The sequence below is a fragment of the Anomalospiza imberbis genome, chromosome 17, assembly GCF_031753505.1.
Source record: "Anomalospiza imberbis isolate Cuckoo-Finch-1a 21T00152 chromosome 17, ASM3175350v1, whole genome shotgun sequence".
Lineage (NCBI taxonomy): Eukaryota > Metazoa > Chordata > Aves > Passeriformes > Viduidae > Anomalospiza > Anomalospiza imberbis.
Window position 1 is genome coordinate 6,362,503 of NC_089697.1, and position 27,907 is coordinate 6,390,409.

General features: G+C 40.6%; 2 protein-coding genes and 1 long non-coding RNA gene across 9 annotated transcripts; 2 read left to right on the plus strand and 1 right to left on the minus strand.

Annotated features, from left to right (window-relative positions):
• The first annotated feature begins 66 nt into the window (after window positions 1-66).
• On the plus strand, window positions 67-11,081 carry LOC137484066 (protein-glutamine gamma-glutamyltransferase E-like). Of its 2 annotated transcripts, XM_068207618.1 has the most exons (13): window positions 67-1,012; window positions 1,449-1,616; window positions 1,936-2,169; window positions 2,725-2,843; window positions 3,321-3,449; window positions 4,383-4,560; window positions 4,719-4,854; window positions 5,733-5,836; window positions 6,311-6,556; window positions 7,494-7,799; window positions 8,463-8,620; window positions 8,836-8,969; window positions 10,690-11,081. In XM_068207618.1, the coding sequence occupies exons 1-13, from the start codon at window positions 1,003-1,005 to the stop codon at window positions 10,835-10,837; spliced, it is 2,070 nt and encodes a 689-aa protein (XP_068063719.1). In that variant the 5' UTR covers window positions 67-1,002; the 3' UTR covers window positions 10,838-11,081. The 2 variants fall into 2 exon arrangements, with proteins under 2 accessions (XP_068063719.1, XP_068063718.1); XM_068207617.1 differs by lacking the exon at window positions 67-1,012 and having other exon boundaries at window positions 1,277-1,616.
• Window positions 1,370-18,428, minus strand: LOC137484069 (uncharacterized). Of its 3 annotated transcripts, none has more exons than XR_011004742.1 (5): window positions 17,728-18,428; window positions 16,200-16,760; window positions 4,352-4,489; window positions 1,564-1,827; window positions 1,370-1,477 (listed from the first exon to the last, which is right to left on the minus strand). It is a non-coding gene; the product is annotated as an uncharacterized lncRNA (long non-coding RNA). The 3 variants fall into 3 exon arrangements; XR_011004743.1 differs by lacking the exon at window positions 1,370-1,477 and adding an exon at window positions 11,076-11,146 and having other exon boundaries at window positions 1,612-1,827; XR_011004744.1 differs by lacking the exon at window positions 1,564-1,827.
• Window positions 15,140-27,907, plus strand: LOC137484067 (protein-glutamine gamma-glutamyltransferase 6-like). Of its 4 annotated transcripts, XM_068207621.1 has the most exons (13): window positions 15,140-15,238; window positions 17,151-17,324; window positions 17,528-17,767; window positions 21,456-21,574; window positions 21,825-21,950; window positions 22,095-22,275; window positions 22,514-22,649; window positions 23,016-23,119; window positions 23,254-23,496; window positions 24,156-24,473; window positions 25,430-25,593; window positions 26,244-26,368; window positions 27,402-27,907. In XM_068207621.1, the coding sequence occupies exons 1-13, from the start codon at window positions 15,232-15,234 to the stop codon at window positions 27,550-27,552; spliced, it is 2,088 nt and encodes a 695-aa protein (XP_068063722.1). In that variant the 5' UTR covers window positions 15,140-15,231; the 3' UTR covers window positions 27,553-27,907. The 4 variants fall into 4 exon arrangements, 2 of the variants coding, with proteins under 2 accessions (XP_068063722.1, XP_068063720.1); XM_068207619.1 differs by lacking the exon at window positions 15,140-15,238 and having other exon boundaries at window positions 17,085-17,324; XR_011004739.1 differs by lacking the exons at window positions 15,140-15,238; window positions 26,244-26,368; window positions 27,402-27,907 and adding an exon at window positions 24,957-25,081 and having other exon boundaries at window positions 17,085-17,324; window positions 25,430-25,566.

Here is a 27,907-nt window from a genome sequence, read left to right on the forward strand (position 1 = left end):
TTTGGGAACATGTACAGCTGTGCCCAGTCCAGCATGATGGGTATCACTGAGAGGCATCTGTAAGATGTGCATCGAGTTCACCAAATTTTACAGGTTGTTTCATAAAAGTATCAGAATTAGTCTATGTCTTTCTTAACACAAAGTGGAGCCACCTACAAAGCATAGGCAAAATTCACTCTCCTTGAAGTTAAGTGGAAGATTTTTCAGCATAAATTGGCTTTACCAGTAGCATGGTCAGAGATGTCTTATGAAAAAACAATAGAGCACCAGCTGAAAGCAAATATTTTATCACAAGTCACAATTATACTTACCTGTTGTCACTGTAGTGTGTCATACAAATATGACATGGAGTGCTTGTCTATTGAACAGGGTTAAACATCAGCTATGTGATAAATGAAAAACTGGTTCTTTAAATTTGACCCTGATTGGACCTGGGGCAGAGACAGTAGCTTGGTCATTGTTTTGCAATTACTACAATGTGGGGAGGGGGAAAAAAGCAGCTCCAAAACAACAGATTTAGGGAATTAATTTAAAGAAAAAGTCCCTGTAAATATTGCTCGTGGAGTATTTAAAATTAAAAATAGTGTTTTGCAAGAAGGATTTATGCTGTTCCTAGAACTTTATCACCACAAGAGAAAGAAAAGCAGCTAAATGCTGAAGTTCTTATAACTTTGAATATATTAAGAAACTCTTAACAAGTGGCCAGACTGTTAGGAATAAATATTGTCCAAGCTTCACGTTAGGTTGCAAGGAAACAAGATGAGGATGTGAGGACTGAGAGAGGAAAAAAAATAATGAAAAATGAATCCTCAAGCCCCACTGGTCAGATCAAGGCTGGGGGCAAAGACAGCTACTCAAGCTCCACCCCCAGAGGAAATATTGCAAACAGACTTTAAAGAAGTGAAAGGCACCAAAGAAAGTCATTCCTTGAGCCAGCAGAAGTACAGGAGGCCTTTCAGAGGAAGCTTCAGAAGCTGCATACAGAGGACACATTGATCAGATATGGGCCAAGGTGAGCAAGGGGAAAGCCCATCCTGTGATGCTCTTTGTAGCCTTCTTACATCCATACTTCATGTTCAGCTCTGCCATGGACACGGAGAGGTCACTACTTCTCTAAGGAGTTTTGAGCCAAGGAAAAAAAAAAAAAAAAAAAGGAAGAGAAAATTCTTCCATTGAAAGTCAGGAGAAGGATTTTTACAGGAATTGCATTTTTTCATTTATTGTGTGCATGGGAAAAGATAGATATGTTAGATAACCTCTAACAGCCTATGCAAGATGGAGTCTCTTAAAAAAAATGCTCACAAATAAATTATTTCTAACTTTGGTGGAAGCCTCACATGGGTACCAGTTACCTGTAGAAAGTAATACAAAATTCTTCAGAGTGTGTTTGTGCTCCTTCCTCTGTGGATGTACCCTCAAGCTTTTTTGCTCTTCTCATTTTTTCACAGCTGCAACGCAGCCAAATACCAACTGGCATCTGAAAGAAAATGCAAGAGAACACCACACAAGTAAATTTTCTAGTGAAGAACTGATTGTGAGGAGAGGACAGGCCTTCACTATCACCTTCAATGGAACTGAACGGCCTGAGCAAAACTTAATATTCATTGCAGAAACAGGTATGGCCCCCAGCTTCTTTCACAGGGAGAGTAATGCTGCCTCAGGACATTCTTCTGGCCCCATCTGCGCTACAGAGCAGCAAGAAAATACCTCAGAGCCAACATGCTCATTCACATAGCCATGGAACTGTGTGAGGTGTTTGTTTTATTACTCCTACCCCAGTCAGCAGCCACAGCTTCCTTCAGTTGCCAATATATGGCACAAATTCACCTGAGGGGAGGGTTGGGAGGGTTACATCCCTGCTGAGTTTGTTGATGACTAAATCTCTATTTCAGCATGGCATGGAAAAAAAAAAAAGTTATTTGTGTTTCTTGAAAGGTCCAAAACCCTCAAAGGCGACCAAGACCCAGGCCACGTTTGATATCTCCAGCACAGTGAGCAAGGAGGGCTGGAGTGCAGTTCTACAGTCCACCAGTTCCAACTCTGTGAGCATCTCCATTTCCAGCCCACATAATGCTGTCATTGGACGTTACAGGCTGAGTGTTCAAAGTGGTAGCTCCTCTCCACAAAGTCTTGGCACTTTTGTTTTGCTTTTTAACCCTTGGTCTTCAGGTATGAATCTCTCAAATTTCCTCTAAAGAATCTGTTGCTTTTAGCTTCATTAATATTTGCAGCTTCTCCATTTGATCTATACTGGAATATAGTAGCTGAAAATTGACAACATCATGGATCAGTGACCAAAAAAGGGTGTCTAACTGTTTCTTAGGACCTTCTGGTACACAGAATCAGCTCTGTAGCATGTACATACTGGAGAGCTCATTGTTCTAAAAGATAAGGTTCTGCTTTTGACAGAGCTTCCCTGCTTCTGCACAAGTTTAGAAGAGTGTGTCTGGCCTCTGTAGAACCAAGAAAAGAGTCATATTTACCATTTTCTCAAAGATTTGGCAGTGTCACACCTCCATCTTCACTCAGACACCTCCCACCCCTTTCTCTAATTGTAGATCCTGAGTTTCACAATCTGTTTATAGCACCAAGAACAGCAAAGGGTGGATATCTGCAAGCACCCTTATAGATCAAGAGAGATCTTGCCTTACAGAGCAAGACTTATTGAGGTTTTGTTTTATTTTGCCTGTTGTATTTGTACATCTCTCTGTTTTGGTTTTTTAGGTGATGATGTGTTCATGCCTAACAAGGCTGAGTGTGAGGAATATGTGCTAGAGGAGTTTGGCATCATTTTTGCTGGCAATAAAAATCATATCAGCAGCTTTGGATGGAACTTTGGCCAGGTAAATGTAGCACTGAAACACCAGACATTGTTTTTCCATGAACTGGGTCGTTTGCTTTTTCCAGTTCATTGCATACATCTCTGAAGTGCAGGACTCTGGTGTTGCAATCAGCACTTGTGCCAAACCCTGTTTCACTGATCAATATGAGGATTTGTAATTTACTATTCCCTGCTCTGCCTTGGAAGAGCAACCAGCAGAAACATTAATATCTTTACTAAGACTATGTAGCCTTAACTTAGTAAAGTACTGTAGCATGCTGAGAGGCCTCAGGTCCACAGATTCCACATTTTTAAAAACTCAATGAGTTCTGATCATCAGAGTTTGTTGTGGCCACATTTTTATAGGGTAGCACCTGGCTGAGCTCTGCAGCACTTCAATCAGTGATTTAAAAACCCCATTCAACAATAATGTGGCTCTCTGCACCCTGATTTTTAGTAATCTCTGTTTTCAAAACACTAATTTATTTCTGTACCACAGTTTCAAGGAGACATCCTCAATATCTGCCTGTCCATAATGGACCGAAGCCTGTACTACCGCCAGGATCCTCTCACTGACGTATCTCACCGACACGACCCCAGGTACCTGGGCCGTGTTCTCAGTGCCATGGTAAGCAACAGGTCCACAAAGTGCAAACTACTAAGTGTCCTTTAAAAGTAGTCAGTGAAAGTAAATATGAGGCCACTTCATAGAGAATTGTAGGTCCCTGTCTGTATGCAGCAGACAATACGGGTGGTGAAGTATGGGCCTACGTGGTCATCTGCTCTGAGCCTGCCAGATTTATCTCCTCTGGGATAATTCTGATAGTTGTCACTTTGATATCCAGCAGTGACACTGAAAATATAAGACAGGGGTGGCTGAGGGACCAGTTCATTGGAGGTCTTTAGTCCAGTCACCCATTTGAAGTGGATCTACTGGGTACTAGATCAGCTCAGCCATGGATTTGCCAGGCTGGTTTGAAACTCTCCAAGAAAGGAGGGTTTGTGGCCTCTGTGGGTGGCCAGTCCAGAGCTGCCCTACCCTCCTAATGAGGAATTTGTCTCTTATGTCAAATATGATTTTCCCAAGCTACAGCTTTCTGTTGTTGCCTCTTGGTATATAAAAGAAAGGTTAGTTAGAACATACATTCAAATGGTTGTAAGCTGGTTTTACATTCTCCCCACCCTCCTTAACCAGACAGAGCTAGGCCAGTGCTCTCAACGTCACCCTGTAGTTTGTGTGCTGCAGGACCCCTGACAATCTGCAGCCCTCCCTCCTGGGTCCTCTTCAGTGTCTCAACATCCCTTTGAACTGAGAGACCCAAAACTAGGGAAAGGACTCCTGGCACAGCCTTGCTAGGGATAATTAAAGGAGGTTAACAACCTCCCTCAACCTCCTGGTCACACTTTCCCCAGTGCAGCCTACTGTGAGCTTTCCCTTTTTTATGAGAGAGCACTGTTGGATGAAATTCAATGTGGCATCTGCTGTAACACCTAGGCCCCTTTCAGATAGGTTGTAAACTCTTTATTTACCTCATCATAAATTTAGTGAATATCTTCTCAGGTCAACGCCAATGATGACCAAGGGGTGGTGCTAGGAAACTGGAGTGGAAAATATGAGGGTGGCAAAAATCCTACCAGCTGGACAGGAAGTGGTGAAATCCTGCAAAGCTGGAAGAAATCAGGATTCAAACCTGTTAAATATGGACAATGTTGGGTTTTTGCAGCAGTATTGACTACAGGTATGTTTTATGTCACGCACATGACAGCCATTGCACAGATGCTCTTAAAAGAAGCACTAATATTACTTCCTATATGGAAGCCTTTGAAGACATTACTATGCTATATGAAACCTGCAGAAATATTGCTTTCTGACTGTGGCTTTCTCTTCACTCTTTAGTGCTTAGATGTCTGGGGATTCCCACCCGTACAATCACAAACTTCAGTTCTGCCCATGATGCAGATGGAAATCTGCGTGTGGATGAGTTTTATGATGCAGACGGAAATCATTTGGAGAGGGGAGCTGACAGCGTGTGGTAAGGCTCAATATTTAATAGTAGAGCTTATCAATGTCTACAGTGTCTCCAGAGCATAGATTCTAATGACAAATGCTTTATCTTCTTAAGAATTGCCTTTAAAACTACTACACATACACAGGATCAATAAAAGTTTCACAAAATAATACTACAAGATTTGGTGTTTTCACTCTTTCTCAGTTAAACAAAGAATTGTGACACTAATTACAACAGCTAATTGAAGCAAGGGCAGGCAAAATTACAGCTATGATGCCACAGTTGACTGAAAATTTGCACTGTTGCACCTGATGTATCAAACAGTGGCAACATAACCTAGTTTGAAACTATTCTTCAGAATCATTTAATGTTAAACTGTAAAAGCTCAACAGAACCTACTTGCTTACAGTGGCATCATTTGCAGTGAAAGTAATTTAACTACTGCCTCTATTAAGTATCAAAAGCAGTTCAAACAAGCTTGTATTTAGCACAGAGCAGAAGTAGTTCCTCAACTTCTGTCTTGTTTACTCCCCTTCTTGTTCTGGACCCTTTCTATCTACATGGGACATGTAGAACTGCAGTGTTGTGCCAGAAGCAAATCTAAAGCTAAAACTAAGGAAGTGTATGGGCTCAAAGCTTTTGGAGAAAAACAGGCTCAAAGCATTTTGTATAACTTCACAAATTTGTTTTCTGCCCTTGAACATTTATATTTATTCTACAATGCAATTTTCAGCACCTTTCTAGTTAATGTAGTGAGGGTCAGGGTAGAAGTGGTGAGTCTCAGATAAGAACTGTGCAAATAAAGGCATTTAATCCATGTAACTAAGATGGCTGATTAAAGGAGGTGGACAGGAATCCATAAGCACATACTAGTAGCTTACTTATTTCATTCTTGCACACAGGAATTTCCATGTCTGGAATGAAAGCTGGTTTACACGCAACGACTTGGGCCCCTCATACAGTGGATGGCAAGTTCTGGATGCAACTCCCCAAGAAGAAAGTGGAGGTACACAAATTTTATTTCAGCATCAATGCCAAAATTTTTTTAAGCCAGTCACTTTTAGAGAGAAGGAAAAAAAGTAAAATCATTGTAAAAGCAATTTGTCAACCTACTCAGAAATAGTTGCAGAAGAAAAGACTTAATTGGTTGCATTAGGAAAGCTTCAGATGCTTCAGATCATCTGTGGATGCCAAGAAAGAAACTAGAATTCCAGGAGCAGTTTTTACAGCAATTCCTATATTTCCAAAGTAGGTGTCAAATGCTATTGAAAATTAAGAGATAATATAAAATAAAACAAGTGTGCTTTCAGAATAAACACAAGATATATTGATGACTGGCCTTGTATGAGGGTTTATGTGGATGAAAGGGCTTAAAAGGGACAGCAGCACTGGGCAATTCAGGAGTCAGTGACAAATATCTGTCTAATAATCTACTTACTGTCAAAGATAATGCTTAAATTCCTTTTCCTTGATGCTGTAGGAATTTATCAGTGTGGTCCTGCCTCACGGCATGCCATCAAAGAAGGAGAAGTAGATCTGGACTACGATGGCCCATTTGTGTTTGCAGAAGTGAATGCTGACTGTATGTACTGGAATTATGACTCTGCAACTGGAAAGAAAACTTTGATATTCTCTAAGTCTACAGAAATTGGTGCCTCCATCAGTACAAAGGCAGTTGGTAGGGATGATCGTGTAGATGTCACCAGGGATTATAAATATGAGGAAGGTAAGTAAAACCACTGGTTCTGATCACATAGATTCTTCATTCCCAAAAGTATATACATTTTCAGTTAGGAGTCTCTTAGTGCATTTATAAAGTAGGAGCAGAATTTATACTTGATTTATTCAATTCCTACACAAAGGAGGAGAAAAGGTACTGAGTAAAAAAAAAAAAAAAAGCAACTGCCTTGCCCTTACTGATATGGAGCTGCTTTGTGGGACCTAAGTCAAGTCCAAGTATCTCCAAATAAAGTGTTCACTGTTCCATCTGCCTGTTGCTGACATGCACTCTCTGCCTCTGCTTAGTGAGAATTAGGCTGCAGCCCAGTTATTTGTCTGCAGGATACAAGGTCTGTTGCAGAAACCTGAGCTAAATCAGTACTTAGGCCCAGGAAAAACAACTCTTTCAAAGGGTGCAAGAGCACAGCACCTTCTCAGTCCTTCAGGTCTCATCATCCCCATGTTATGTTTCTCTTTTTCCTTTGCTCATGAGCATCTTCTGCTTTTCCTGTTAAACTGTGATCACCTCAATCCAGGAGCCTTCTCTCCTCCTATGGAAAAGGGGAGTGAGGGGCTGGGTGGATGGTTGGCTGCCAGCCAGACTCAACCCACCACACAGTACCATCAGCCTTCCCCAACATTTGGGCCTTTCTCTGTGCTAGGAAATAAGAATTGACATTTCTAAATGTTATAGCCATAAAAAGGGATAGAAATGGGAAAAGGGAAACTTTAGTCTTAAGACTTTATGTTTTAAAAAATGTTATTAGAAGGACAGTGACGTTACTGACTGCAGACACAGAAAATGAGGTATGGCTGCAGAAAACAGAGGGCTTGTTTATCTCGAAGCACAGACACATGTCCTGGCTAGCTTCTCTCTAGCAGCCATGTAAAATAAGAGATGCATGCTAACTGTTGAGGATAATTTTCATGGTTCTCCCTGACAGGCTCTGCAAAAGAAAGAGATATTTTTAAAAAAGCCCGTAAGAAGCTAGGACTTGAGGATAAATTTGATCCTACAGCACCAAAACAAGAGGAAGTTGAACAGAAGCCTGACATCTCAGGAAAATTCAAGGTGGCAGGCTCTTTAGAAGTTGGCAAAGATCTCAACCTACTTCTGGTTCTTGAAAATTTGCAGTCTGATGCTAAGACTGTAAATGTAAATATGACTGCATGGAGTACTCTGTATACTAGAAGACGAGTTAATCAGATCTGGAAGGACTCCATATCTGTCACTCTGGCCCCAAAGGAAGGTAATTTTTCAAATAACTTTTAATCATAATGGTTTTATCAGTAAATGGACATTGGAGGCTGGTCATCTTGGAGGCAAAAGCTCTAACAAACTGCAATACTAAATCACCGGGTAGAAAAGGCTGAGAAAAATATTACATTACACATATATTAATAAGGCGTGTTTCACACTATCATGTCCCCAAGTGCTTTTTACATTTTGGAAAATGTTACCATTAGGAGCCTGGGATAAGAGATGTGTCATCATCTCCAACGTGAGGTGAAAGATTGTTGAATCACAACTGATACTGTCTTGTGTTAATCTTGGGCTTCAAGTCATTAGCAAGAAACAGAAATCATAATTCATGTTTTTAATATGTAATTTAACTTCTGGTGAGGCACAATTAAACTCCTTCAACTCCAGCTGTTGCATCTTTCAGAGCAATAGGGGGGAAAACAAGCCAGGCAATACAGTAGTAGTGAATGGAGAAGGGATAACATTGAAGAAATCACTATCTATCTAAAGCAAACTGATACATTTGCATAAATTTATTTTGGCAGTGATAGCTGAAGGTCTTCCTAGTCCTAGACACAGCATAAAAGGAAAATACTAATGTTAGATATGAGGCTCTGTGGGCTTATAAAAGCATGTACCAATTACTTAATTACTTTTTTTTTCCTTCCAGAAAAACAATTTCCCATTAAGATAAAGTATCCAGAATACCAGCAGCAGTTAACTATAGACAAAACAATCCAGGTCACAGCTTTATGTCATGTAGAAGATGGGATTCAAGTGCTTGTGAAAAGAAACATCACCCTGGACAATCCTGCCATCGACATACAGGTAAATTCCCTTTGTTGTAACTGCAGTGGCAGAGAAAAGGGATAGGAAGTTCTTTGAGAGCACTTTCTTCCCTGAAAGAAATGCTCTGCTCACATTTAAAAATTCTGCCATGGTTCATTACAGCCTCCCATAATATCTCCTCTTCTGATGCCTGAAAAGACTCAGCTAGAAAAGAACACTGAGAACCTGGCCTCACAAGCATTTTCTTTGCACAGGTACTTGGTGAAGCAAAAGTGAATAAAGAGGTGTTTGTGGAGGTGGCATTTACCAATCCTATTGATGCGGAGGTGAAGGACTGCGTTCTGCAGGTGGAGGGCAGTGACCTGCTCCAGGGCATCCTGGAGCTACGGTGAGTACCAGAAATGCCTCCTGCTGTCAAACATACAAGAATGTGGGCATGGATGAGTTGGAACTGAACTGTGGGATGAGACATCAATTTCTTCTAGCTGTAACCTGGGAGGCACACACTGATGAACCAGCTCTTCATCTAGGCTGGGCTTTGGCTCCATGGTTTGGGAGGTCAAATAATTGCTGTCATAATTGGACAGAACTTGTTTTCCTGCCTATCTAGCAGGACCACACACTTCCAGAAAAAAAAAAATTCATGCTTACCCAAGCTGTAAATGTTGCTGAGGCTGTCTATCCTGCTATAGGCCAGACAGGTTGCACCTTCTTGTTGTGATCAAAGGCCAACAATAGGATACACAACTATTTCTGTCCATACTTACCCAAATTACAACATATATCAACCAGGATATTTTTTTTTCACTTTATTAAATGGACTGCAGGTGCCAATCTGGGTGCACAGCATTGTAAACAAAATGTATTTATATCCAACAGGTACAAATACATGTAAAAAGCAGATACAGCAGTGTCTCAGCTTTGGGAAAAAAAATAATACTGCTTAGACACAGGTTGTGATCTCAAAGGGTGGGACCTCTGGAAAGCACAAAGCCAGGTCTGCTCCATGCTCAGCTTTTCCAGACACAGCAGATCACAGTTTGAGGAGGATAGTTTTTGCAGAACAGACTAAACCATGACAAGCAGCTTTTTTCCAAAATGAGAGCTATAGGCACACTAATTTTCAAGCTCTGTTTTCAGAATTCTACGAAATAATTATCTTACGAGATTAATAAACAGATTTGACTATGTTGAGATAGTGATTGAGAAGACTGAAAAAATACCTTTTTTTTTTACTATAGATCCCAGTTCCCTGTTATCTGCGTTGGTGGTTTTGTAACTTTTTCTGCCCCTTTTCCTTCAGTATTTCATAATTAAAGCAGAAAGATTGAATTTTCAGACTGTCCCTCATTTTGTAAAGACAACAAATTGCACAAAAATTTCAACATATCCTCACAAATGCAGTTATTTCTGGAAAATACCTGGGATATAGGAACATGCTCTTTAGCTGAATACACAGACAAACACAAACAAACAAACACACAGAGCAACTTAGCATTGTCATTTGCACTTGAGCAATTAGGAATGGTTCATCCCATCATTTATAAGCTTTCCTGAGGGAATCTACCAACCTCATGTTGTCTATCCCACACAATTTTATCCTCAGGCAAGACAAGACAATATGTCAGGGTAAGAGAAAAACATTAACAAGTTTCCAAGAATTACAAAACACACCGTGTAAAACATTTTAACTTCCATTCAGAATTTCCTGCTCTGTAAACACTGAGGTTTCCTTGGTGCTTACACTCCATTCTAATTCAAGACTTGATATTAACATTCCTCATGGTCTCTGATTATTCTTTTGCAATGATTCAGTGATGTGTTTTACACCCTCTGTTCTGCGTGAAATCTTAACTCACATATTAATGTCCCCCTTTGTGGGCTTATCTGGGTTACTGCATAACGAATTTGTGAGAGCCTCTAATGTATGGACTTGAGTCTTTAAATACTTATCAGATAGTCAAGCCATGTGTGCTCTGTTCATGGTCGTCTTACTTTGAAGTGATAAGAGTTCTTACTTCAGGTGGAAGACGATTAGTGAAGAAACTGAAGCGTGATGCCTAAGCCTGTTTTCAACTTACATTTTCCTTCTGTTTCCTTCTTTTTAGCATACCACCACTGAAAGCCAGTGAGAAATCCAGCACCAAGTTTAAACTTATCCCTTCTGAGGCGGGTCCCAAACATCTACTTGTTAATTTCTCCTGTGATAAATTTGCAGATATCAAGACCTTTAAGATGGTAAATGTGATTAACTAACATGAAGATATACAAGGAGTGGTCTGTGTGTGTATAAACTGAACAAAATGTGATAAGAAATCTTGTACAGAAAACAATGAGATAATCAGCAAAACAAATCTTCATTTCCTCTGATAAAGGGTCACCAACATCATATAATTGCAATTTTACATTGTAATTTTAAATAAACTGAGGAAAAAACTGGTTGATTGTCCATTTACTGTTGTGAATATCCATGTTATTAAAAAGAACATTTTACCTTCTACTTAGAGACTCTTTGACTTATGTCTGGCTTTCTTTGGAATTAATTCCCCCTGGCTCCAGATGCCTCTACACACACATTCATAAACTCATTGTTACTTATTGAAAGCCTTATCCAGTGGACTTCCAAACACTTCCAAAGTGTTTCTCCTTCCTGAAACTGTGATTCTACAATATAGTGATAACAACTTGCACAATTTATGTCATTTAGGTTTGTCTTCTTTGCTACAATCTCTGCCCTGACATCTTCCTTTTTTTTTTTTTTTATTTTCTTTTTTTGGTAAATCACAGCGACCAAATGAGGCATAGGAAATGTTCAACAGGAATTTGGGTGGTGTCCAATTTGAGAGCCATTCAACACATTGGGGTAATTGCCCAGTTCAGCATATATATTTTGTACAGATTTTAGAATGTTGATATTTTGAACTTGCTGAAAGCCTTCTTTGGGAATAAAAGGCAGGGTAATCTTAAGTCTGAGCGTATTTTTACTTGAAAAGAGTTAGGAATTCTTCACTATAGATTATGTGTCAGGAAGTTTCTGTAAAAAATGCGGCAAACCCCGGATGCAGGGAAGAAATGATGATGTCTGGCTCCAGATCAGAAGGCTGAAGGATCTGCTTTATTAAAACTCTCCTATATTACATTAATATACTATTTAAAGAGATACTATCCTATTCTACATACTTACTTCTTACTTACCTATCTAACTAACTCAAACTCGTGACTCTCTGCTGAGAGCCCGAGCCACAGCTGGATCCCACTGGTCACTGACCCCAAACAACCTTCACCAGAACCAACCCAGCAATCACTGCAGGTAAACAATCTCCACACCACATTCCACATGGGGAAAACAGAGGAGTAGAGATAAAGAATGTTTTATCTTCTCTCTGTGCTTCTCCAAGAATTCCTGAGAGACAGAATTATGTCTCTCAGTCCAGTGAATGTGAATGTCACATGAAGTAATCTCTTAGATTTGAGCTTAGTAAAGCAAACTTCAACCCTTTATGGGGGACTGGTACAGGCTAAATGATGGGTTCCAATGAAGTAGGTGTAGCCCAGTGAGTGACTTGGTTTATGGGCAATAACTGTGTGACAGTAAGTCAAGTTCTGACTGAAAATGACTGTATAGGTAAAGTGGATGGAAAGACAAGCTGCTGCTCTGGCACTGTTGGTCCAGGAAGCACTAAAATCTTAATTCTGTGCCCCAACTTCCACCACACTAAACAGGGTACTGTGACCTGTCACGAGGACTACTCATTGTTGAGGAGCCCAAGATCAGACTGGTTATAAAGTCCTTTTGTCCTTGTAGCCAGCAAAATTGCTTTAGAAGGGCACCTGCAACCACCCTGGTTTCCTGCTGCCAGTCACAGAATGTCAGTATGAGACCACACTGCACATAAAATGGGATGAGCTACAGAGGGGCTGTGCAAGGAGCCCACAGTGGTACCTTCTCTTTTCTCCTGGTGTTCCTCAAGGCTTGCCAGAGCCAAGAGCTCTCATTGTGTAAATCACAGATTCACAGAATGGCTTGGGTTGGAAGGGACCCCAAAGATAATCTGGTTCCAATCCCTCTGTTGTGGGCAAGGTCATTTTTCACCAGACCAGGTTTCTCAGAGCCCCATTCAAGCTGGCCTTGAACACTTCCAGGGATGGGGCAGCCACAGCTCCTCTGGGCGACCTGTGCCAGGGCCTCAGCACCCTCACAGGGAATATTTTTTTCCTGCCATCCAATCTAAACCTAGTCTGTGTCAGTTTGAAGCCATTCCCCCTTGTCCTGTCACTCCACACTTTGTAACTAGTCTCTCGCCATCTTCCTGGTAGGCTCCCTTCAGGTACTGGCAGGCCACAATTAGATCACCCAAAAGCCTTCTCTTTTCCAGGCTGAAGAAACCCAATTCCCTTGAATTTCCTCACAGGAGAGGAGCTCCATCCCTCTGATCATCTTGGTGGCCTCCTCTGGCCTACAGTAAACCACAGCAGGAGTTCAAGCTCAAGCACAGCCATGAGTTTAGAATGTAGACATACACTAAATGACTTCTTTTTGCATCTTGTGTGTGTGTGAAACACCCAGATTGTGCTAAAGTCAAGTGAATTGCATGAGCAGAAATAAGAGAAACCCTTAAATCAGACCCTCCCCAGCAACACTCGCTGCACATGAAGTTAATGAGTGTGAGTAAAAGACAACTCCAGTACAGACTGATGGAGGAGATTCTGCCATGGGGTTTTTTTGCAGAATTTAAACTGCTTTCCTCTTTGTAGCAAAAAGTAGTAACAAGACAATTGTTATGTGGATTTAGTTACTTTGGGGATATGAACAGTAGACAAAATTATTAAGGAGATAAATAAAATCTAAAAGTTTTTCTCTGAAAGTTAGCAAATTGAACTGCTATTCCAAGACTCTGATACCAGGGAAAAAGAGGAACAAAGTATTTTGAACCATTTTGGATGACGGGTGGGTGGAATTGAGCTAGGAAAAACACCTGTGACAACGTTCAGTCATTAGTCACTTAGGAACCATGACTGCTGCATTCCAAAGGGATTGCAAAAGCAGCTGCTGGTGCTTTGCTGTGGTGAAGGTGAGACTGGCAGGTGCCAGTTTGGGATGTAGGCCAGTCTGAGAGAGGTTCTGGTGGCTCGGTGAGCACCACTGTGGGCGTGCCTTGCAGAGGTAAAGGAGGTGGTTACAGCCAAGACAGAAAAAGTGTTCTGAGACATAATTACGTGTGTGAGCAGCAAGGAAGAAGAAAGGAAACAGTCAAATGCCAGTGGGAGCAATGTGTAACATCTGAGGCAATCACTGTAAGTACTGAACGCCTGAACTTAAGAACTGGTCGATGCGGTTTGTCACTAGGGCCGTGTGTGAAGACCGGGTAACATCAGAGGCTTGTGGCTCTTATGGTTTCCAAGGAATATGAATTAAGGAAAAGAGAAAAAGACCAACTGAAGTAGCTCTGGACAGCAATCAAACCCATTTGAGGTGATTCCCGGAACAAGCTTTGACAGCTGAACATCCTGGAAACTTCCAAGGGAAGGAAGAACCGCTGAATTATAATGTAAGTGGAGATGTGCTGTGCCAGGTGTACTGCTGCCCAGTGGGAAAAGCTTCAGTGTTTTGGGATAGGGCTAGCATGACTGTCATATTAATAAGTACTCACAGTCTTTGTAATAGGAAGGCAAAGTTTCTCAAAAAGGTACAAAGCCAGTCTTGTAAAATCAACCTGTGAAACAGCTGCTGGAGCTTAACTTTTGCTATTTCAGTTGGTTCTTCTTTCTCTGTAACTTTAAACTCAGACTAATTTATTTTTAAGTCTTTACTGAGTGCTAAAACATGATCAGTGGGGCTGCAGAATCTTAAGCAGATAATCCTCTTCAAAACTACATAATTTTATTACTTGTACTCTTTTACAAAGTGATGGTACAAAACCAAAAATAAATGTATTTATAAACTCAAAAAGAAATATAGTCATGGTTGTTAAAATATACAGGCTTAAAGTCTGTGCTGACAAAAAGTAATCAAGGTTATTAGTTTGTGAGTTCTTTTGAAATAAAACTTTTGGGAAATACTAATATATGGAGCTAACTTAACAGGTAAACAGATACTTGTTTCTAGAATTTATAATTTTATTTGTCAGAGGGCATTTGAGATAATATTAGACCAAAAAAAAACTCTCTGAAACCAACCCACAGCTATTGGACAAACACAGAAGTGATATTAACCAACTTGGAAGTCAAGTCATCAGGAAATGCTCCTTTTTCCTTCAGACAGCTTTTACATCCCACCACATTCCCCATTTCCTCATCCTTAAAGATAACTTATTCATGGCACACCTATTATCTTTGTAGGAAGCTCTTCTTGTCTTGGGATTCAAGAGCATGCATTTCCTCTGAGTAAATAATTTTGGTATCTCCTCCCATAATTACACCCACGTTGAGTAGGAACTCTGGCATTAGACAGACATATATTATAGAAACCAGTTAATTCGTTTGACAACTTTACAGGTATTAATAACAACTGCTAAGTACCTCTCCCTTCTCTCAAATTTCAGCTGACAGCACGAAAAGATTGCTGTGTTTTTTCTTTTTATGATTGATGTGACTTGGACATCCTTGAAGAACAAAGCAGAAGTTGTATGCAATTCTCATAAGCTGAGGGAATGGCAGGTGAGTTCTGCAAGTCATTTGCTTCCCTTCAGCAGATATTTACTCAGGGCTGTTTCCTCAGGATTCATGCCCTGTAGGTGTCTGCTCAGATTTCTTATCTGAAGATAATTTCATATTGTAATTTGTTCTTGCACTTCATTTTCAAGGTTTTAATGTTGTTATTATTAAGACTTGTTTGAGAATAATTTTTGAGCTAAACAGAGGATATTGGGACAGGGAGGAGAAAAGAAATTTTCATTACATCAAAAGGCACCATTTTTTAAATACTTTGTCTGAGATGTGTTGTGCTTGGTATTAACAAAATTTGTGCAATCCATTCAAATGAAGCTGTGAGCATGGAACCTATAGATGGGAATTCAAAGATATATTAAAACCCTTCCAAAGGAAAATAGTAATTGAGAGCATCTCTGCTTGTTCAAGTTTAAAATGAAGATGATTGTTGAACTGGGCAATTGCAAAGCAGGGCTTTTTCTCATTTAATGCTGGAAAAAACATTTACAAATCAGCTTTGCAGGGAGAGCAGCTTGCTGTTGTCCTATATATTCATGCTAAAAATTCTCCTTTTCAGCCCATCACTACTTTCTCACATTACCTCTTTGTGGTCTTAAACTACCAGAAAAAAAATTCTTCCTTGAATTTAATGATAACACTTTTTTTGCAAAATTAGTCTTACTTTTACCTCTTGTTCAAGGATTAGATGTAAATTGTCATTTAATATGCAGCTATGTTGTTTCAGACCTGATTTAGCATTTCACTGATAAGCTCTGTGGTATAGACCTAGAAGCTGGTTTGAAGATCCCTACAATAATATTGCATAGGCATTAATCCATCCTTTCCATCCTATTCTTTTTGTTGTTATTATTGTTTTCTTTTGATTTCCCTTTAAAATGGTGGTGGTCGTGTGTCCCCATCCTGTCCTCACTCCCCCCACCCCCCACCTCATTGCACTTATGACACTGACCTTAATAAAAATGGTTTAGAAGAGCCTTCACCAAGGTACTTGCCCTGAGCATTTGTCAAAACTTGAAGCAGAATGCTCCAGGTGTATTTTGTAGAGTCTCCCAGGGCAGGTATAAACACAGAAGGTGCTTCTCAGCATTCCCAAAGACAGCATAACTGCTCAGGTTTGAGCATGGCAAGAAAACAGGGAAGGGAAAACAATCTTGCAAGGGATATCATATTCATATTTGCTTGCCAACAGGGCAGTTTAGCTTTTGAGGTGTCAGGAACCACTTTATGGAGTTTAAACCACAGACCATAATAACAGCATATGTGCAGGAGGACACAATATCAGAGAACTCCAAGCACTCTGCAAGAATTCTTCTATGACATGAAGTTACTGTCTACTAGAAGAGGAACTCCAGTGGTCTGGCTGCCACTTTGAACAGAGCTAGATTCAGACAGATGGATTGATTTGTCAAAAGCTTCAGCATGTCCTCAAATACCTCTTGTTCATCCATATAAGACAGATGATCTCTCACTACGCATTTTTCCTTGCATCTAGGCCAAGTGGCATCGGGATCTAAGCAGGAAAAGTAAGATGTCCTAATTGCCATTCCTGTGACCCTAAAAATATGTATGTTCAAAACATAAAGGGGCTACAGGACACCTTCTTTGGTGCTGATTATGAAATGACACAAATTTGCCCCTGTAAATTTCTTTTCAAGTCCAGTAGTAAAAGAGCATCCAAAGCTGTATAGGAAGTACATAAGTGCTCTGTATGAGGGCTCTTTAACAAAACCCAAGGACAGATTTCCATTATTGACCAATAGACTTAATTAAATGGGGCATCTGCTTTTTAGTTGTACTTCCTCCCACAAAACATAATTGCTCTTAGTAACCTCATCACGCCACTAAACAGCAAATGACCTCATGCCAGTTGCTTCTCCATTACTTTTCTTGTGTTTTATAGACCTGACCCCAACACACATTAGTTGGCAGCCATCAGTCAATGCAGCCAACCACCACACGGACAGATACGCCAACACCGAGCTGACCGTGAGGCGAGGACAAGCCTTCAATATCACCCTGTACTTCAACAGACCGAGGCAGAATGGGGAGAGCCTAGGATTTGTCACTGAAATAGGTAACACTCCCATAGCTAATCCGTGTTCTCAGAGAACCGTAATCTTTACTCCTTGTAGTTCTCTCCTTATTTTGTTTAGACATATGATTTTTCTGCCTGTATTTTTAGTGCTTCCCGCACCCCAATGTGCTCAATTTCAAGTGTGAGGTTAATGTTGAAACCACACTCTGGAATGGAAACCAGTGACTCCTTCTTTCTGGCAGGGCCATCCCCCTCGGAGTCTCATCGCACAAGGGCAGCATTCAACCTCTCTGAGGCGGGGGGCAGTGGCTGGAGTGCTGCCCAAGGCCCCAGCGACTCTGGAGCCACGACCTTCACAATTTCCAGCCCAGCCAACGCCGTCATTGGGCGATACAACCTCACCCTCCGTGTCACCTCCGGGAACAAGATCTTCTCCAGATACCTGGGCCAGTTTGTGTTGCTCTTCAACCCCTGGTGCCCAGGTAGGTGCCAGTGCCTTTGCTCTTGAACACAGCTGACCCTGTTGCTTTCCCACCTGCACAGAGCTGCTCCCTCAGGCTGTCACTCTTTGGGTCGCCAGAGGCTGCAATCTGAGCTCTGTGCTCAGAGGTCTGGTTTCACTACATTAAAAAGCTGCTGCCACCCCCTTTGTACCCTAACACAATGTGCTATATGGGGTTATATCACAGCCTCTTCAGAACTAGCAGATTGCTTTTTCTGTAGACAAGGGCTTCTCTGGGCAAACTCTTCCAGGGTATCACTGCCCTCTGGTAAAGAATTTCTTCCTAACAGCTAATGTGAATCTCTCCCTTTTTAGGTTATAACAGCTCCCCCTTGTCCTATCACTCTCAGCCCATGTAAAGCATTGCTCTCCCTCCTTTCTAGAAGTCCCCTTAGGCACTGGAAGGCCACAATGAGCTCTTCCTGGAGCCTTCCCTTCCCCCGGATGAACACGCCCAGCTTTCCCAGCCTGGCTCCAGAGCAGAGGGCTCCAGACCTCAGAGCAGCTCTGTGGCCTCCTCTGGAGGCTCTAACAGCTCCACATCTTCCTTGTGCTGAGAATCTCAGAACTGGATGCAGTGTTCCAGGTGGTGTCTCACAAAGGCAGAGTCAAGGGGGAGAATCCCCTCCCTCAACCTGCTGCCCACCCCTCTGTTGGTGCAGCCCAGGATGTGGTTGGCATTCTGGGTGAAAAGCACACACTGCTGGCTCCTGTCCAGTTCCAATATTCTTCTTTTGGTTGAAAATGGACACCTCTTGTTGCTCCAGCTTTTCTTTTCTGCATTTCTCCTGCAACATGCTGAGGCTGCAAATTTCTCATATTTTGCAACTATGCAATAGTCTAGAAACCTGGATTAGCCTGAAAACATGACACCCTGGTGTTAAGAGAACTCTTAGCCATCCCAGTGAGTAAACAGCTTACAAGAGAAAAGTAGCCACAATCATCTACTATTTTTTTCCATGACCATATGTTAGTCAAGAGCCACTAAGAAATGCGTCAATAGCCAAGATGAAAAAAGCTGCTAATTAGTTCAGCAAGTCCTGGAAGACAGAAATAATTATACAAATATGTTCAGGAAACTCAGGCCATCTCTACACAGTCCTGAGGGGAAAAACCTCTCCAGAAATCCCTGAAAAATAATTTGTGTGTAACTTGTAATTGATGGAAACCACACTGCAGGGACAGCAATATGTGACAGCTCCTGAACTGGAACACCAGCGTGGCAGCGGTACTCAAGAGACCAAACTCTTCTCAGCTGAAAACAGAAAAATTAAGCTGTGCCCATTACAATTTTAAACTAATGTTTTTGTGGAAGAGTCCTCCAGATTTACCAGAAGATGCATTGGCTACTGACAGATAAAATGGAATATCCTTAATGCTGAATGAAGGATGCTGCTGAATAAGTTCTGCAGAGTGCAATAGCTCCCTGATCTTGAAAAACAGGAACAGATTCAGTTTGAGGGTATGCTACCACTATTGTAAGTGTCAGAGCAGAAGGGAAATGGGAAATTTATTTTCTTGGCACAGAATAAATGGCAAATCTGGTCTGTAGATATGGTTCCAGGTGGGAGATTAGTCCTTAAGCTGAGAAATACAAAAATTAATTCATTAACTGTAATATCAATAAAGAACTACTTATAAGAAAACAGTCAGGACTAGAGATGAAAGAAAAAATACTGGATTGGAGAAAAGCTACTAGAGAGTGGATCCTTAAGTGTCATCTGAAAAAACACTTGGATCAAATAGTTCATCACTGACTTTGGCACAATGACATTAAACAGCATTGTCCATGCCCAGATGGGCTGGGACAACACACAGGAATAACTGGCTGACCTTAGAGAGTGGAGAAGGTGAGAAGAAATAAGATATAATAATAGGAAATAAAAGACCACACCTCTAGGGAGAAATAACAATGATTTCAGTGACAGACCTATCACCTGGAAATCATGAAAAATGTGAAAGCCCTTATTAATCAAAGACCAAGAACCAAGTGAAATGGCCCTGAAAAAGAAAAATGCAATCTTAAGCTGTATAAGAGAAAACATTTAGTCAGACTTAAATGTTAATGCCATTCGATGAGATGACAAGAATTAAACTATGTTCAGTGAAGGGTTACTAGGATAAATTAATACATGAAAAATCTTCTGGACCAAAAAAAAAAAAAAATCTAGTTTAGTAAGCTATAAAGGTTTATTGAGAGCACCTTAGGAAAAAAAAAATATGTTCTTCAAGTGATTATACAAGGACATTTAGATTGCTCAGAATAATAAACTCACAGGGCTAGAAGGATCTTAGAAAGTCATCTAGTCCCACACCAGGGCTCTAAGGCAGGTTCAGTTCATCACTTATGTCATTCCTGAGAGGTCTTGAATTCCTTCTGAATAACCAGCCATTAGGAAAGCTCCGGCACCTCCCCTGGCAATTTCCTCCAATAAAACACAAGCCTTTCTATTAGATCTTTATCCTATTAACTAACCAAATCTTTCTTGCTTTGACTTCAGTATATAATTTCTCCTATGTGTGATAGACACCAAGAATAGATTTTATCTCCCCCTGCCCCATCCTCTTCACAAGAATTTCTGGAATTTATTACAATGCTTGCCCCATTCCTTGCCCCCATTTGCTAAATAATTCTGAGTTAATTCATACTTCAGATTTTCAGGAATGCTGAGCATTCTTATTGCTCCTCCCACTTTTTTCAACTGGTCCACACCTTGAAGTGCAGCACCTGAAACTGCACACGTCTCCATGTCCACGCTACCCCAAAACTCCAGGAATCAACAGTGATGATGTTATTTTTGAAACATTTGGACGACAATCACAAAAATAGATTTATATAATATGATACAATTTTAAAAATAAACTGCAATTTTTTTATTTGCAGGAAGGGAAGGATGGGAAGTTCCTATAGGAAGGTAAAGAAGTTGATTCAATAAAATAGAAAAGCTGATATTTTTGTATGTATTTCCTGCAATCCTGAACCTTTCAGAAAATATATTTAAACATTATGGAATTAAAAGCAGAGCTAAGCAGATATTGCTACCTAAAGAATAACTAAAACAACCTAAACCTCTGTGGGAACCAGTGCTTTCGTAACAGTTAAATACTGTGCCATAAACTTGGAAAAACAATGAGGAACAATGAACGCCAAGTGAATGGCTGAGCAGGTTATCCTAATAACATTCCTGATAGGACTTTGGATCAGGCAAGCAAAGGTCTTAATTTAGAAATCTAAAAACAAGAAAAATCCATCTGGATAAAAAGAGAAAAATGTCATCTGTATAATTCTTTTCAAATCTTTTTCAATCTGTTCCACTTCTAACTACCCTGAGAAGACAGAAAAATGCAGTGAACTAGCCTGGACTTTTGTCTATCTTCCTCACAAAACCACAATATGCAGACGGGGGACATTTAGATAATACACAAGGCTACACTAAAAGTAGGGGGAAAAGGTTAAGTAATATAATATGGATCCTTCTTTCACCACCCCCCACCACCTTCCCTGGCCATATATAATAGCAGACATTACCACTGAACTGCACCTGTGCATGGAGCTGTTACATTTCTCTTTTGCAAATAGAAGTTTTCTCCTTGCTAAATCAGGACAAAAATGTTTCTGAAAGGTTGCTGGTATTCTCAGCTTTAAGCCTGCCCAACTTGGTTTTCAGGTGATGATGTCTACATGTCCAATGAAAATGAGAGACAAGAATATGTTCTAAATGAAAATGGAATAATCTTTGTGGGCAATGCAAGGTACATTGAAGCAAGAGGGTGGTTTTATGGACAGGTAAGTCACAAGGAAATTGTTTGGACTCTTAATCTGTCTCCAACAGCATTTATTTTATCATTATTTCCTGTTTATGTAATAACTGCACAAACCCAGGTAGCCTTACTTGTGGTTTGCTCGCAGTGGGCCCCACTGTCCCTATTACCTTTGGGCTGGGATATCTCAGAAAGGAGGAACTGCAGTAAAATCTCCTTTTATTCTGCTTGTGAAACCATCATTTTTCTTTAAAATGTATCTTATCTGATCACAGTTTCAAGACCTCCTAAACATCTGCCTCACCATGCTTGATCTGAGCCTGTACTACCGTCAGGACCCAGCCATGGATGTGTCCCGAAGAGGAGATCCCAAATATGTGGGCCGAGTAATCAGTTCTATGGTAAGAAATGGACAACTTTGCCCCAGCCCCACACGAGCGAGCAGAAAGCACCACTGAGGCTCAGCCATTAGCCACAGAATGAGCTAAATACAGTGCACTGCAGACAATTCATTCCGTGCGTTCTGCCCACTGGCCTCTCTTTAGATCAATGGAAATGATAACGATAATGGAGTTCTCCTGGGGAAGTGGCAAGGAAGTTTCCACTCGCATGAGAACCCATCCAGATGGGATGGCAGCGTGGTGATCCTCAAGAAATGGCGCCAGGACAACTACAGACCTGTTCAGTACGGCCAGTGCTGGGTTTTTGCAGGTGTGATGTGCACAGGTAAGCTGTCAGGATAGAGGGCTGGGGTGAAATGGAGGCATCTGGGACCTCTGGTTTTATCAAAACTACAAAGCAATAATTTCTACAAATGGAACAGTGCTGTGAAGACCACTAATGCTGAAGAATCACAAAATATTTAGACACTTTGTTTCTCAGATATTTGTAATCATTGAACTAAAGCTGTGTGGGTTCTGTTGCATTTCTTGCTTGTTTGTTTTTTTTATGAAATGTATTTCAGTTTTGAGGTGCTTGGGGATTCCAACTCGTTTGGTTTCAAATTTTAACTCTGCCCATGACGTGGATAGAAACCTGAGTATCGATAAGTACTATGACAGCTCTGGAAGGAGTCTTAATATCAGCAAGGATTCCACATGGTAAATATAATTTCTTCCATCTCATCAACAACAATAGAGAGGATCTAGGAGACCTAAAAAGATGAACACTAGTAGTACAAAAGTGATTGAGTGGGCAAAATGTAATACAACCATCTAAATTAATACTGCATTTGGAAAACAAACAAACAACATAGTTCATTATTTTCTCCCTCCCTGCCCTGAGGTCTATACCTCAAAAGCAGGCAGTAAATCTGTCCTTTGAAAGAGGTACTGTAACTTGACATTTTGTGTCTCAGTTTAGAGTTTAGAATTTTTTTTTTTTTAATTCACTACTCCTCTCCAACTGGAAGTTTGCATGACTACTCTATATCATTGTTCTTTTTAGACATTGTTCTTTGTCTCCAGGGATTATCATGTCTGGAACGAAAGCTGGTTCATTCGCCCAGACCTGGGAAGGTCATACAATGGGTGGCAAGTTTTAGATGCAACTCCACAAGAACAAAGCAGAGGTAAGAGCCTAAGCTCTCAGCCTGACTTAAGAGTCCTTCTCCAAACTGAGCACAGCTAATAAAGTTTAACCCTTTTTTTTATTTTATTTTTTTACATTTTAACCATTTTTTATTATTATTTTTTTACATTTTAGGCATTTTTCAGTGTGGCCCTGCATCTGTCTTAGCTATCAAAGAAGGTGAAGTAGGCCTGGATTACGACACCTTGTTTGTGTACTCGGAGGTGAACGCCGACTGCAACAGATGGATTGTGTACAATGATGGAACCAAGAAAAGAGTTTATTGCGATACTGAAATCATTGGCAGGTCTATCAGCACCAAAGCTGTGGGCAGCAATGGCCGTGTGGATATCACTGCTAACTACAAATATCCAGAAGGTAGAGGAGTTAGCACAAGTGATCTCCTGTTATTGCCTACTGAATCCTTGGTGCTGGGAAGCTGCAATGGATAACCTGCTGTTTAAACATCTGTCCCCTGCCTTCAGAAAATATTTCTGCCAGTGTGCTCAGATTGCTTTCTTAATACAATGGGTGTTCTATTTCTGGGTTTGTGTATTCAGTAGCTTCCTTATTAAGGGACAATACAAAATATACTTTAGTCCCTTCCACAGAAGAGTAAAATTTAATGCATACACAAAACAGGGCTATAAAATACATTTTACTACCCAAGGCAAACAAACCCTCAGGGTTTCACTCCTCAGTGTTTTAGTGCAACCATATTTAATAGAGAGGCTGGCTGCCATCAGATCAGTAAAGTATCACTTAGCACATTACTGCATGTTCTGACCAGAGAAAAAGAAATCTCACTTCTAAACAAATACAAATGCATCATATTTCATTTTAGTGATTTATTCACCTTGTCATGGTATATCCCCTGTGAAAAACCTAAAAGGAGGCTTAATGAAGATACAGGGAGCTTTTGGGTTTTGCGTGCTTCTGAGTGATGCTGATACCCTGTGTTGGTCTGAAAACCTTTACACAGAAGAAGTGCATTTGCAACAAAAGTAGAATTTTACTTGGTTCTCTGCTTTCACCAGGTTCTTCTGAGGAAAGACAAGTCTATAGAAAGGCCTTGGGTAAGATATTGGGAGTAAGTGTCACAGAAGGACACACAGACTCTCCCAGGGGAAGATCTTCAGAGACAATGAGAAACCCTGGCATCGCTGGGAAATTCAAGCTGGCTGAACCTCCAGTTTTTGGCAAAGACATTAACCTGGTCCTGGTCCTCAACAACCTCTCCTCTGACCGCAAGAGCATCAGGGTGGACATGAGTGCCTCCACCATCCTGTACACAAGGAGAGCAGTGGCAGAGATCCTGAAGGCAGCCACTTCTGTGGAGCTTGGTCCTAAACAAGGTAACTTTTAATGTCCCTAAGGAGCCAGCAGAGCTCTGCTCCTAGCCACAGCAAGGCAGCTGGAAGGAGGAAGCATCAGTATCACACCTGTATCAGCTTTGTAGTGCAGCTACTCATTGTTTATGAGTACATTTTACATTATTTTTTTTCCTCTGCAAATTTTCAGTAGTTCAGGCATTAAGTGGATGTCTCATGAAATGTTACATAGAAGGCTACACTTATAGCTCCAGAAGCAGCACTATGTGTGTGTGTCATGGTTTCTATATGTATACATACGTGCATGTGTGTGTGGTGATTATTACATAGGAACACATCTTACTCTTAACAAGTAAAAAAAGTCTGATGTGTTCCTTCTGGCACCCAGCAGGCAGCACATGAAAAGAAATCATCTAGGAAAAAGGTTAAAAGTTACAGTGAAACTCTGTCTCTCTTTTGAAGAGTAAAGACTATTTAAATTATTATGGAGATATTTTTCATCCCCAGGAGCTACAAAGATAAACATTTTTCCCATACACAGCAGAAAAGTTCTAGGACAACAATGAGCAGCTGACCAGGTCATTTGAAAAGGATCTCTGTGAAATTTGACCCAAACTTTCTTCTTGACTGAGGTAAAATAAAGAGGATTCAAGGAGGGAATAGATTAAAGTGGTTATACCTCTAATCATAAGAAATACAAAGGGCCAGGAGTCCAGTGAAATGCAGATAAGCAGACTCCCTCAGTTTCAGGCCAAAATCCTCTAATCAAAACTGTAAGGGTCAAATGAGTTAAAGTAGGCAAGGATCACCAGAAGAGGGAAATACACAATAAGTCTCACCAGAAGGAAATATAAACAAACTCCACTGCCATCTTTTTTCTCTTCAGTAATTAATAAAACCCCTCACTATAACTCTTTTCTTTTTAGCCTGCTTTGAAAATGCAAAATGTAATGGTTTCTAAATATATGTCTGAATTCTAGGGAAGCATATCCGGGTGAAGATCCCTTATAGTCATTATGGAAAATATCTGACCACTGACAAAAGGATCCAAGTTACTGCTTTGTGTGAAGTCATGCGCTCGCATGGGCTGAAGCTGCTGGTGGAGAAGACAATCATTTTAGAGGACACAAACATCATCATTAAGGTGAACAATTTTCTTCCTGATGTTCTGAACAGATGCTAAAAGGTCCTTCTGGAGCTCAGGTATTAAGATGAGAATCTGGGGATAAATGTATTAAATTTAGGCCGCCATTTCAGATGCTGTTCCAAAATTCTGCCTGCTTGAATTGAGAATGCAAGGACGTGAGAGGCCAGTTCTGAACCCTGGCCTGAATCTGCCCCGTTTTCTAGAACAGCTCTGTTACCTTCTTTTTTTCCCAGTCACAAGCCACTGCCTTTTGTTCCACAGTACTTGTTTTCATTCCATGTATTGGCAAGTGCTTGTGTTGTCCTCAAAGAACTTTGCCAAAATACAGATTCAAACCCTTAATTCTAACCAGTGCTTATTGTTTTAGCACTTTAATCCTAATCAGTGATGTGCCAAAAAAGCCACTCAGCAACCAAAAGATCAGACAGGTTTCATGGGCATGTCTGTATAGCCAGGGCTCTATTTCACTGAAATTATGCACAAAATATTGCAGACAGCTGGACAGCCCTATTGAGCTAAGCCACATCCAGCTTCAAACACGAGGAAAGCTAATGTTTGTCAGCTAAATGCCACTTGCAGCTCCACTGAATTCTGACTCCAGGAAAGCATAAACCTGGGAGTGACCAGGAACGTGTTTTGTCCTTCAGGTGCCCCGGAGAGTTGTGGTGAACAGAGCTGTGTCCCTGGAGATCTCCTATGCCAACCCCCTCCCGGAGCCCGTCAGCCGCTGCGTGCTGCTGGTCACTCTGATGAACCAACAGGTCAAGATCAAGTAAGTGCAAGCTGCTTCCAATATCCCCAACAGCACCTCTAATTCCTCAAACAGAAAGAAGAAAAAAAACAACCACACTTGATTCGTCTTTTTTATATTTTCTATTTCTGAAAACAAAAATGCCACCAAATATATGTAGATATGATTCCTTAATCATGTGGTGTTTTTTCCACATAGAGCTTCTTTAACAGCCAAACCTGCAAACATTATTTTTTCCTGGGAAATCAAATGCACTTGCCAAATTCTTTTGTCTCTCTGAAGCTTATTCTACAGTTTGGCATTCTGTTTTTATTTTCATATACAATACTCTAATACTACAAAAATAATTGGGCTAAAGCAAACAAGTCAGACACTCCCCTTGGTTCAGCCCAAACAAAAAGTTGCTGTGTTCTCCTTTAAAGCAGGAAAAAACTTGCCTTTTCAAAACATAAAAGCAAATTGTTCCTGTTTTTTATTTTCTTTTCCTCTGGACTCTGCTGCTTTATACATCAGCTCAGGGTTGACTAATAGTTTGTATTTCCTAAAGCTTCTTCTTTTGTAAAATAGCCTGACTTGCTTTGGCTGTGAAACAATTTGGACTTAATAATCCATAAAAAAAAAATGAAAACATTATTCCAGTAAAAGAGTAAGCCAATTTAGGCCAAAAGGAGATACAGACCAAAGCACAATGGCCATTAGAAAAATCATTATTGCCAAAATGGATATGAACCAAGCAGGCATTGGACAGAGCACTGATCTTTGCCATCAAAGTTTTTCTATTCTGAGTTTGTGCTGACTATCCAAGTTTGCATCCAGCCCTCAGATGAAGCTGTGACATTGCACCTCTCTTTTCCATAATTCCACTTGAGAGTAAAGGAAGATGGTACTGTCCTTTCTCATTTCTTAGTCTGCACATGGCCTCAAACCCTAAGTAATTCTCAAAACCCAAGGCTAGGTCTCAAGTAACTGCAGTTCTGTTTCTTGGGAATCTCCTAGAAGACAATGCAAGCCTGAACTAATTTTTTTTTTCTTTTTCTATTCTTTTCTTTTTCAGTTTGGCACGACTGGCCCCGAGGGAGAGATCAAAAATTTATTTTGAGTTCACACCTCGGAGAGCTGGGCCCTTACAGCTGCAAGTAGACTTCTCTTGTGACAAATTTTCACACGTTAAGGGATTTGTAACAATTGCAGTAGCACCTGCATAATGTGATGGAATCAACCTTCCATTTCAGCACTAACACAGCAAGACACTCTCCTCTGTATAGGGACAGTGGTGACAGAAAGGAACTTTGCACAAAAATTGATGACCTCTTACATTGCAATAGAATCAAGTCTGCTTTCATGGTGCTTAACTATTTAGTCTCTAATTGTATTTCTCTTCCCTTCCACCCTCTGACAAAAGAAAAAAAATAAGCCCTTTCTTTGTAGAAATAGTTTCACTATTTTCAAATCTCATTCTGTTAAGCTCACAGTTTTGACTTTTCTCTCAAATAATTCACACAATCTCCTTTTGACCACATTCTAATTGTCAGCAATAAATAAAAATCATTCTCAACTGTA

Excerpts from the sequence above, each read along its gene's own strand:
- LOC137484066 (XM_068207617.1), top strand. The coding sequence starts at position 1,295 with ATGCTCACAAATAAATTATTTCTAACTTTGGTGGAAGCCTCACATGGG. Across the intron at positions 2,170-2,724 it reads TTTTAACCCTTGGTCTTCAG|GTGATGATGTGTTCATGCCT; the intron begins GTATGAATCTCT and ends TTGGTTTTTTAG. Across the intron at positions 8,970-10,689 it reads CAGGGCATCCTGGAGCTACG|CATACCACCACTGAAAGCCA; the intron begins GTGAGTACCAGA and ends CCTTCTTTTTAG.
- LOC137484067 (XM_068207619.1), top strand. The coding sequence starts at position 17,111 with ATGCCAGTTGCTTCTCCATTACTTTTCTTGTGTTTTATAGACCTGACC. Across the intron at positions 21,951-22,094 it reads GCCGAGTAATCAGTTCTATG|ATCAATGGAAATGATAACGA; the intron begins GTAAGAAATGGA and ends GCCTCTCTTTAG. Across the intron at positions 26,369-27,401 it reads AACCAACAGGTCAAGATCAA|TTTGGCACGACTGGCCCCGA; the intron begins GTAAGTGCAAGC and ends TTTCTTTTTCAG.